Below are 12,386 nucleotides of genomic sequence, written 5' to 3' on the forward strand. Positions count from 1 at the left end.
TTTGTTTGTGTTTCCTATCAGCCTGCTATTAATTCTTTTCTTGCCAACTAAGAGTCTCCCAGATCCCTGGGTCTGATGACAGTCTTAGACAGAACCAAATGTTATTCTTACAAGAACTCCCCAGCTTGTATCTTGTTTGAGTGTGTGTATTTAGAGATTAGATGTTGTGATAATTCCTCCCCTTGGAAGATATAAATAATATCAGATGAGACACCAGAAATAAACCAAAGAAACCAAAGTATGGACTAAAGTCCATCCTGGAGAATGAGTTTATTGGGCTTATTTATATATTGGGGGTAAGATTTTCCTCACAGGGACTACACCAGAAGATCTTTACCCTGCATAGATGATGGCTTCTAGTATAACAAGCAGGTTTTTCATGTGTTAATCATTCACCTGCTTTAACAGTGTAGGGGCAATAGTGGCTTTCAATGCTGCGGTAGCTTTCTCCTCTTACAGACACTGCTCTGATGCTCCTTTCACAGTGTCTCAGCGTTGTTACTATACACTCCAGGAATCATTCCTCTTATCCTTTAGAGAGATGTGGTCAACTTTTTCTCTAGGAGAACTGAAGTAATTGGGGACAAAAATCACATACCATCTTCTGAGTCTTCTTGATGTTCATAATCTTTCAGAAATTGAATTTCTGATGGATAAAGCTTGCTAAGTTTCCACTTAATGAACCTGAGGGAGAAAGAAAGCTATCCATGGTTAGATGACATGAAAAATCAAACCTTAAAGCAATGTAAATCTATAATAAAGTGAACTCCAGATTATTTGTGTAACTGTGGATACAACTCCAAAAGGAAAATAATTTCTATTTGCTTTTGAGCTATTTAAAATTTGTATAGATTAAAGTAAGGTAAAAGCAAGCAGATAAATTATGGGCTTTCAAATTTATTGTATTAGGACATTATTTAGATAATTTCTAACACAAACAGGAGAATCTACAATCTGTGGAAAGCCTAGATGAAATCTCTATCAGTGGAGTTTCCACAACATCCTATGAATTACAAGAAGATGGCTGCTAACTGAAGAAAGTACATAAAGCCATTGCCTTTATTATAGTTAGCCCAAGTTAACTTTAATGCCACGTCAAGTGTAGGCTGACTTTCAACTCTTCCTTGTACCTTCAAAGAAGTACTTTTGTAAGCAGGGCACTGGCTGTTTACAGGTGACACCCATATACACAACAAATTGAGAAGTTCAGAAAGGTGTCAAGTTCCTTTCCAGTAGATGTCCAGCCTTAGAATCTATGGGTATATGAGAACCAATAAACACAGTGAGTGCGTATTTTAAAAGAAGAGGTCATGAAGTTGAGAAAAGGGGGTGTCTGGAGAGGTCTTAGAAGAATTAGAGATGAAAAAATGAAAGTGGATGGTGAAAATGCATTATATACATGTATAAAATTCTCAAAGAATAAATCTGTTTTTAAAGTAGATAGAAGTGCCCCCATCCTATGCCCAATGTTAGTAACTTTGAAATAAACTCAGATCAAGGTTTGGAGGAAATGGTGCTTACAATGTCCCAACACTCCAAGGTATGAAGCTTCTTAGTGGCAAAGTTGAGCAAGCTCTCTACTTCTATGATCCAAAGGAAAATATCAGTGTGAACCATGCACCTTTTTTCCTACATATGACTATCATAAGGGCATTGTGTACAGTGACCACATAAGTAGAACATAATTTCCATAAACCACAGAAAACTATATATAAACAAATATGGTAAATGAAATAACCAAAATCATTCTCATTTTATGAGAAACTTCTCTAAGCACCTATATCTTGATTTCAATTTTCTGCCTTCCATGGTCTGATGAAATTTGGGCCTGTCACTATGAAGGGATTAGGAATCAAATAGATCCCTAAAAAGTAGACAGACAGGGAAGAGGGACTTTAGTAGATGAATATACTTAATATTTAAGATGGCAGACTTCCCGTTTCTTCTCCATCTCCAAGACAAAAACTTGGGCCTTTTTCATCAGAGGGAACTGTTCTAGAGGACATTCAAATATCCTGCCAGGAAGGCTCAGGTAAATGTGCTGCAGGATGATGTATTTGTCAGAGGCACATCAGAGACACCTATTCCAAGTTAGAGTCAGCATTTACTGTTTTTCTGGCAATTTCTGTGCTACCAGAGAATTTTCTGCTATACTGTTTTTTTTCTTATAGAACAGTAATAGAAGAAACCAATTTGTGGTAAGGATTTAAATTTTAAGATTAACTATTCAGTAATATCTTGATGATCATATTTGATGAGTGCAAGTCATTAACTTACCAGCTAACAAGAACATAATTAAGTCCAATGATGACATAGGTTGATGCATAATAAACACCAAAGTATGTGGAAAGAATTATAGTGTTGTTGACATCATTCAGGTCCCATGCATGCTCCATATCTTTGGGATATAGAATAAAGCCAATCTGTGTTTTAAAACAAAACAAAATCACACATAAAATAACCAGGCACATTACCAAACACAGTTATTCCAAGTGTTTGACAACTAGATGATTGCCAACATATGAGAGAGCACAGATAAGTCATGCCTTTCTACCTAGTTTAGTAACATAGACAGCATCTACCTAGTCATCTTTCTAAACTCTCTTGAAAGAGTGTTAATCCCTAAATGGGTCATCATAATTCAGATGTCTTCTTGCCCTGGTTAGTATCAGTTCCAAGGCTCAGGGAACATCTTAGAAGATTAAGCAGAAGGGGTATAAGAGCCAAAGGAGAGGGAGGATTGTTGTGAAATGCTGTCTTCTGAATATGATAACATGGCTGTCCCACTCATAAAATTCAAGGAAGAAGTAGTTATATGTCCCAAACTAGCCACAAAATAAAGCCAAGGATAGTTCTGTTATAGATGAGAAAGGTTCTCTCCAGGCCCTGACATTTCCTGATGAGCTATTAAAAGTTGATAGATATGGAGAAGAAAGAGTCATTCTCTTTAGAGGACGTGGCCTGTTGTAGATTCCCCATGTTATGGATGATCCCACACTATGTGCATATGGGAAGCACTAATTTGAATTAGGTTTCAAGAAAGAAAAGATGTGAAGTTGGGAGAGATGGGTTGGGGAGGGATTCAGAGACTAAGAGAGATGAAATGAGAGAATATTATGATAAATTATATGGTCATAATTCATTGTATACATAAATGAAGTTCTCATGTATAGAGAAAATTGTTCTTTAATATGAAAATGGTCAATAGTCATACAGAAGGTGAACAACATCATTTGTAGTGTGATTTATTTTGCTTGCCTGGCCCTCTAAAAGATCCTCAGTTGTTGTTAACTGTCCCTTTGGGAATATATAGCTGTTAGAACAATTGGACCCTATGACCTTCAGTGTCGATTGCTTCTTGGACTTTTGAGAACATAAGAGGATATAAAAAGCTAGCAGAGGCTGAAAGAGAGGAGTAGAATTGGAAGAGGATGAGAGTAGGGTCCAGGTGGTGGAAGATTAGGCTCAGAGAGTAGAATTAAAGAAGATACTTGATGCAGGAAGAAAGAATAGAAGACAGTGCAGAAAAGAGTTTGAGCAGAGAGACAATAGGAGACTATTGAGTGAGGAGACTTTTGAGCCAGAGAAGATATTGTTATGAGATAGGAGAAGAGCCCACAAAGTAGCAAAAAATAAGAAAAGTTATGATAATTGGTAATTAGAGAAAGGTAAATCAAATGGCAATGGGAAACCACTTACTAGAAGGGCAATCATAATAATAAATAAAATATTGGAAATGTTGATGAAGATGCAGGGGGATTGGAATCCATAAATGTGTAAAATGAAACTAGAAAAAGGTTGACAGTTTCTCTTAGAGTCGAATTTTGAATTGCTATGTAACCAGGCAATCTACTATTAGGGATGTCTCCAAGAATTCAACAAAAATAATGTGTACAGAAAAGTTCATAGCAGCATGATAATTATCCAAAGATGAAAAAGTGAATTATTAGCATATTTAATAACATGGATAATACTTGAAGATATATTGAGTAAAAATGAGCAGAAACAGTAGACCGTGCATTGTCCACTTTAAAAAAAAAATATATCCATTATATGTGGGGTGAGGAAACAAATTAGTGCTTGGCAAAGCCTGGGAGCAAAGACAAAGGAAAATATCTGCTAATTGAGCACAGGGTTTTCTTTGTAGGCATGGGAATGTTTGGGAGGGCATTAGAGGTAGTAATGTATGGCATTTGGAATAGGATAAAGGCTGATGAATTTAATCCTTTAAAGTTGTGTGTCATAAACTTTATCCCAATAAAATGGCAGATAGTAGACTGATAGATTTCAGGTCTCTAGAGCAAAATGAAATATAACAAATCTAGATTATATCATGGATAACTATATAAATGCTATGGCAAGCTGGCCATATATTTATGGCAGTGCTTTCAAGTTCTTTCCAATGACCTCTTTGTAATGTATTATCACCTTTAATCTGTAATCTTCATTTTACAAATAATGAAATTTTATAGAAAAATATGCACTTAGTCTATATTGAGTAAAGACTTAATTTCATTTCTTTCTTAAATTTTAAATATTCTGAGTTAATCAGTAGAAACTAAGATGATTTTTTATTTATTTTTTTTGCTTAAATCACTTGCTCCGGTGTATATATTCCCTTTGGTTGAAATGAGAACTCCAACTTTTATTATCTCATATATATGACCAAGTAAAATATGCCATGTGCCAGGCAGTTTATCCTTATATATGCATAAACTGTCTGAAGTAATCTTTAGTCTTAAAAAGTAACTTCAATAAGGAGGTCTCATTATCCCTCCTATTATAAAAGGAAGTCTGGAACTCAGAAAGTTCAATAATTTTGACACCAGTCAAAATTTCTGAATGACCCAGACAGCATTCCAAAGTAAGAGTGCCTGGATTCTTCCTTCTGCTGCATTCTCCATCAATATATATTCTTGCCATGATGGTCAATATGGAAGGAATGTGCACTGAACAACCAGGTCAGTCTGGGGAATCTCAGCAGTTTGAATGATCACAGCTAAAAATGAAGTTGGACCCATGAAGATATGTTACTATGTTACCCCTAGACCACATATTTCCTATTTTGTTGGTCATGATACTGCCCCTTTCCCTTACCTGACAATGTTATTTCAAGTATTTGTATTTCACACAAGTTATAAGAAAGCATTGTCAAGTGACTTTCTGATAACTAAAAACCCCTAGGATGGCCTATTTAAGCAATGCACTGCTTCCATCCCAAATATTCTTTGCATCTTTAAGTGTATACCAAAGCACAATTTATCAGACATCATAAAGTATGTATATAATCAATCACTGATTATAATTCTGCTTTTAATAAAATATTGAGGTCAGAGAGTTGACATCATCAAATAGAGATAGCCTAAGGGTTAAAATAAGATAAATTTAGACTTAGATCCTGCTTCACTCTGTTTGTGTCACTGGATAGTTGGTTGGTTGGTTGGTTGGTTGGTTGGTTGGTTGGTTGGTTGGTTTTTAGTATAGTAGCTTTGTAAACCACAATGTAAGCCCTAGTAGCAATGTAAACCACATTGGTTCTCAACCTGTGGGTCACAACAACCCCTTGGTGGTCAACTGACCCTTGTGCGATCTGCATATCAGACATTTATATTACAATTCATAGCAGTAGTAAAATTGCAGGTATGAAGTAGCAAGAAAAGAACAATTATGGTTGGAGGTCACCACAACACAAGGAATAGCTTTAAGGAGTCACAGCATTAAGAAGGTTGAAAAACTACCCTAGAGGCAGTAAGTGACCTGAGGTAGAGGTAAGAGGCTACTGGGCTTTCTCCCTAGTCTGATGGCCGAAGTTTCGATATGGTATATATTGCATTCAACACAGAAAGATGCATAACACTGTTTTCATCCTCAGCATTTAACATTTTTCCAGGCCCCACATATATTAACAGAATGGCAAATGGATGGGGCAAAGCTGCTGGTTTGGGTGAGGGTGCATATTCATTGTTTCGACCATGTGTCAAGCATATCCACCTCTTTGACCCTATTCATCCAAGATTCCTGTTTGAGTGCCCATAATATCCTGTATGTGGTGGCATTGCCTCCATTAACATGGATGTGTGCCTCTTAAGCTAAGCTTATAAAGAAAATAATTTAACAGAGAAGTGCCTAGTTTCATTATTGTATGAACCTTGCAAAATAGCTTAATCTTCTTGATCTTCCTACTAATCCGTTGGAAATGAAAATGCCTAAATGCACATTATCATAAATTGGAAAAATTGGATGTTCATAAGAATCCAGTAAAAGATAGACATGGCATACACCTAAATTCCAGCACTAAGGATGCTGAGGCCTTGGATTCTAGGATTCTAAGTTCAAGGTCAACCTGGGATACATAATGAGATACTGTCTCAAAAATTTATTTTTCAATACAATGGCAAACAAAGTTTCTCAATAGATAACTGACTCCTGGCTTTCTTGCTTTCCATATATTTCTGGAGCTCACTACTAACTAGGCAATATGCTGTCTTATGATCAAGAATTGTTGATGACTAATATCATCAACTCAGGGTTTCTATGTAGTGGAGAGTCAGATGCATGATAACTGGCACATCCTACATCCTGCTCAGTTGCTCTACTGGTGTTCCTACTAGGAATATAATGTTATCTCCCTTAAAGATGTAAGGGCCTAAAGACCAACAGTTCCACTATAGGCAGTATGTCTCTGGAGCCTAGAGGAAAATATCTCAGCCACTAAGGAGAGAAGTCACAAGTAGAAACAAGATAAATCCAAAGGTGTCAACTCACCTGAACAAAACAAGCCCCCTGTAGCATGGTGAGACTTGACCTCAGGAGCTCCATAACCACATTGTTCTTTGTGAGGAGGAATTCTATAAAGGCAGCCAGACCAGCCAATAATGCACTGAACTTCAGCAGTTGATGCACATAGCTGTCCACCACTATCAGGCTTTTAGGGTGGTTGTGAATGAGGAAAGCTAGAAGGGTAGGGGGAAATTTGAGCTTGTTTTTTTTTTAATAAAAACAAAAGAGAATCAACTTACCACTTCTTTCTCGTGCCCTCCTTCCCTCCCTAGCCACAGAATTTTACACACCTATACAGCTGATAAGTCTCACAGCAATGCATCTTGGCTTTTTCTTTTTCAGTTACCACTGCCTATTTAGGATGGAATTATTGAGATTCAATCCTGTTTCCTTCTCTAACCTTTCTTTTCTCATTTAACATGGAATTTTCAACTAACTGATTTTAAAAGCATTATTATGCAGGCTGATGGATAATAAATACGAGCAGAGAGCTACAATTCAGTGAATATGCAGATGATTAAGCTGAAGCCAGACTTGCCTTAAATTCAGGCCCCTGAAAGAAAGTAAACACCCCCATATATCACATCTTAAGAAGTGTGACAATATTAGCAGCAGGTAGCATCTGTGATATTTCATTACATAAACATATTCCACTTTCAACTTAGTGGTTCTTATTAAGCTAGAAGAAAAGGGTGTTCATTAAAGATATGAGAACCAAGCTATTAGTTGTTGCAATTTTTTTTTCTGGTCCTTGTCCTCAGAAGGCAGCAGGCAAGAACTATTTTCTTTAGCCGAGATGAAAGGGGCAGCTGCCTCCTAGCCATTTGTAGCTTTCAGAGATTCACAATCAATCTACATTCTCACGTCTTCATTGAAGACCTCTTCCTCGCCCACCACAGTAGTTTTAGAAAGCAAATGAACAAAACTATGATTTCTTTTGCATTAATCTCTCAAAATTCGGACTTCCAACTCTAAATGATTGAATTTTACAGAATCTATTTTGCACATGCTAGCAAAGTTTTACTATATCAGTGATTTAAAAGGTAGCGGGTTGGGGGCAGAATATGTTAACAGCTGGCTACCCCATTTGAGGATTCATGCCTTCATTACTCTGGGTTTAATCTTCTTTCATTGTTAAAAATATTTTTTAAAAAGATAATTGCTAAGAAAGCAAAGGAATAACAAAGATATTAGTGATTCTTCAGGGCAAATGCGAAACACTAGTGAATGACATTAAATGGTTGTATACGCCCAATATTGCAGGATGAGTCAGGAGAGAAGAAAAGCCACTGGCATTCTACAGAGCATACCCAAATATCTTAATAAGGCTTGGATACTTTGCCCTGTCAACCAATACTAAGAAAACAAAAATATTTTATTATATAAGACTTATTATTGCCCATGTACTTACTATTAGAGACAAGTACAGAAAGAAAGGGGCGAAGCAAACAAACCTCCTCCCGCATACGAACCTTCCACAAAGAAGATATTTGACGACATTAACGTGATCAAAGAGACTGGCAGTGAGCTAATGGTGAAACATAAGATCTTGGTCACACCCAGCATTGCAAGGACCACGTACATGACGATATGTTGCCAGTTCTGCAGTTGGGCCTCCTGCATTTCTTTATGCGATGATGGTTTTATGTTTACAATCCCATAAAATTGGCCAACCATTGCTGCAAAAAAAAAAAAAAAAAAAAAAATCATGTCACAGTTTTGGCAACATTCTACATGATTTTTTACCTGGCATGCACAGACAGGAAAATATGAGCATTACTGAGTTCTGCTGTGTCCTCTTAAAACATTACTTCCCCTCTTGGTGGTTCACTAACAGCTGTGTAGAGACACCTTAGACTTCCTTAGAGGATCAAATGCTCACTAAGATAACACAGTTTAGTCTAAATCAATGCTCATGACTTTGCTTCAAGTGTCTATTCTAATCTAATGTCCAAGGTTTATGATACTGTCCTATAGTTGGTGACTGTTCATTTCTTAGCTACTAAACCTTTGGATAGCCATTAGGTAAAAGACTGGCCCTGGTTCCTGAGTTCAAAACCAAAATTAAGATTTAGCTTCCTCCAGCTGAAGATAAGCAAGACGCCCCAGCCAATATAGCATACGGTATAATCAGTTATACAAGCACTTGAACTTTCTCAGAGATGGCTTGCTTACTAACATATATAAGTTTGCAGATAAGTTATTCTCTTTGGAGACAGTGTGAATCATATTTTAAAATGTAATGGAAAATAGAAGGTTTTCTCCTTTACAACTGACAGGTTACAACGAAACTAAAAACAGACCATTTTTAGGGAATTCCCAAAAGCAATGAGAAGACCTCATAAATTATGTGGCCCAACTATTTTCTCTAATTCAAGACATTAGAAAAAAATAAAAGGGTGAGATCATAAAACAAGGCTTTCCTCAGCCTTGACTCCCCTCCATAATCTCTCAGCAACGATTTACTGAAGCTTTTAAACAACCACTTGATTATCTTTCCATCACTTGCAAATTAGTTTCTAAAAGGGTATATTCTTTCAGAGACCAGAAAAAAATTGCTATAAAATAATTTCAGAGGATCCAAACAATTTTACAAAGAAAATTCACCATGATTAAATTAGGTAAAATAAATACTACAATTAATTTATTAAGAAATAGGCCTTCCCTACTCAGCTATTAAAAAGAATGAATTTATGAAATTCCTAGCCAAATGGATGGACCTGGAGGGCATCATCTTGAGTGAAGTAACACAATCACAAAAGAACTCACACAATATGTATTCACTGATAAGTGGATATTAGCCCAAAACTTAGGATACCCAAGATATAAGATACAATTTGATAAACGCATGAAACTCAAGAAGAATGAAGACCAAAGTGTGGACACTGTGCACCTTCTTAGAATTGGGAACAAAACACCCAGGGAAGGAGTTACAGAGACAAAGTTCATAGCTGTGATGAAAGGATGGACCATTTAGAGACTGCCGTATCCAGGGATCCATCCCATAATCAGCTTCTAAACGCTGACACCATTGCATACATTAGCAAGATTTTGCTGAAAGGACCCAAATATAGCTGTCTCTTGTGAGACGATGCCGGGGCCTAGCAAACACAGGAGTGGATGTTCACAGTCAGCTATTGGATGTATCACAGGGCTCCCAATGGAGAAGCTAGAGAAAGTACCCAAGGAGCTAAAGGGATCTGCAACCCTATTGTTGGAACAACATGATGTACTAACCAGAACCCTGGAGCTCTTGTCTCTAGCTGCATATGTATCGAAAGATGGCCTAGTCGGCCATCAATGGAAAGAGAGGCCCATTGGACTTGCAAACTTTATATGCCCCAATATAGGGGAATGCCAGGGCCAAAAGAATGGGAATGGGTGGGTAGGGAAGTGGGGGGCGCTATGGGGGACTTTTGGGATAGCATTGGAAATGTAATTGAGGAAAATATGTAATAAAAATATTAAAAATCAAAAAAAAAAAGAAATGCAACGTCCCACTTAAACGAAAGAAANAAAAAAAAAAAAAGAATACAACTCAGTATGTTTTAATATATAGTCAAAGAATTATGCATTGTAAGGGTCCGAAAACTGCTGAAAGAAGACCCCAGACTCAGTATGCAAAAACAAAGAGCATTTATTCTGCAGAAGCAACCAACATGTGGGGATCAACTGAAAGTCCCCCGAAGGGAGACCCTCACAAAAAAAAAAAAAAAGAAATAGGCCTTCCAATCAAGGACACTTGAATCTCACTTAGAAAGGGGAATAAAAGTCATAAGAGGCAGATAGAGGAAGGCATCTGGGAGGGATGGGAATGGGAAGGGGGATGGGGGGTTCAGGATCAGGTGTGGGGAAGGACAGGAGAGATGGCTAAAAGGCCATGAAAAGGAGTGGAAATCTGCAACTGACAGTGGTGAGGAGGTGGGGGGCATCTCCAGGAAGAAACAGAGCCCTGGGATAAGGGAGGCACCCAAGAATCAGTGGGGATGACTCACTATACTACACTGGGGCTATGGAACTTGAAGAGGCCAACTTGGATCCAGGCAGGAACTCTAGTGAACTTATAGAGACACCAACCCACCCAAAAATTTTCAAGAAAAAAAATTATCCTGTCTACAAGAAATTCAAGCATGAAGGATGGAACAGAGACTGAAGGAATGGCCAACCAAAAACCAGCCCAACTTGAGACCCATCCCACTGGCAAGCACTAATCCCTAATACTATTAGTGATACTCTGTTATGCTTGCAGACAGAAACATGAGAGGCACCACCCAGCAGCTGACTCAGACAGACACAGATACCCACAGCCAAACAGTGGCTGGAGCTTGGGGACTCTTATGAAAGAATTGGAAAAAGGATTGTGGGCCCCAGTGGGGATAGGAGGTCTATAGATAAACAGAGTCAACTAACCTAGACCCTTGGAGCTCTCAGAGTCTGAACCACCAACGAAAGAACGTACATGGAACATACTCTTTGCACATATGTAGTAGATGTGCAGTTTGGTCTACATGTATATCCCAAACAAGTAGAACAGGGGCTATCTCTAAGTGCCAGGGTGGGGGAATACTCAGTGGGGGACACCTGCTCAGAGGAGAAGGGGAGAGAGGATGGGGGAAGGATTATAAGAAGGGGTGACTGGGCAGTGCAGGGTACAGTGGGTGGCATGTAAAGTGAATAAGTACAATAACAATAATAATAATAACAATAATAATAACAATAATTTAACTAAAAAATAAACCTTTGTATAAACATAAAATGCCATCTTTCTACCAAATTATATTACATGGAAATTGTAATTAGAATATTTAATAAATATTTTTTAATAAGACAGTCAGCTTTGGAGTTCCTTGATTTTGTAACAAAATCTTTTTATGCATATGAAAACGACAAAATTGAGAAAATACAACACAATAAGTCAGCTTACCTATTAATACCACGACAATAATCACAATTCCCTCCAAAATTTCTGCTCGAGATAAAAATTGGGGAGTAATAAGGGAGGAAGACCTTTTTTGCTGTTTACAAATATACTTCAAAATACTCTTTGTACTCCACCAGAGACCTATGGTAACTAAAAAGAGTCCAGGAAGAATGTGGCCTCCAGCATCCCCTGAGACCTACAAAGAGAAGAATATACAGATGATAAGACATTTCACTTGTGGAACATCTCCAAATCATTTCTCATCCCCAAACAGCAGAGTGGCTCCTGATGGTTATTAGCACTTAGTAGATCATATTATAGTATCAGCTATGCCCATAGAAAGTTAAAATTCGCTCTGACACTTGATCATGCACACTGTGGGGGATGTTTTAAGTGCCATCTCTAGCCAAAGGGATTGCTATTGCATTTTCAATTGAGGTATGAGTTTACAGGAGTTAAATCACCTCCCCAGATCTCACAAGTATTAGGCAAAATTTTGTCAGTTTTAATATAAAACTCAACAAGATTTCTTTAAAAGACGGTATGCAGTTCATCAACCACTTGCTTTTTAAGCATAAAGGGAAGTCATATGAAACCTTGATCTGTTTGTTTAGAATTTGAAATGATACAAAGTTGTCTATGCTTTTTTTTTCATGTACATGATTTCAAAGTATCAAGGACCAAG

The 12,386-nt window shown here is 37.4% G+C and overlaps 1 protein-coding gene across 1 annotated transcript in view; it reads right to left on the reverse strand.

Moving 5' to 3' along the window:
• Positions 1-239: 239 nt before the first annotated feature.
• LOC110312113 (transmembrane protein 45A-like) overlaps positions 240-12,386 on the reverse strand; it is a 29,694-nt gene continuing 17,547 nt past the window's right edge. The window contains exons 3-7 of the mRNA XM_021185658.2: positions 11,705-11,897; positions 8,253-8,459; positions 6,766-6,953; positions 2,278-2,423; positions 240-684 (exon numbers count right to left, since the gene is read on the reverse strand). Coding sequence (XP_021041317.1) covers positions 591-684; positions 2,278-2,423; positions 6,766-6,953; positions 8,253-8,459; positions 11,705-11,897 — 828 coding nt within the window. The 3' untranslated portion in view covers positions 240-590. The remainder of the gene's footprint in view (positions 685-2,277; positions 2,424-6,765; positions 6,954-8,252; positions 8,460-11,704; positions 11,898-12,386) is intronic.

This window comes from Mus caroli, chromosome 16, assembly GCF_900094665.2.
Source record: "Mus caroli chromosome 16, CAROLI_EIJ_v1.1, whole genome shotgun sequence".
Lineage (NCBI taxonomy): Eukaryota > Metazoa > Chordata > Mammalia > Rodentia > Muridae > Mus > Mus caroli.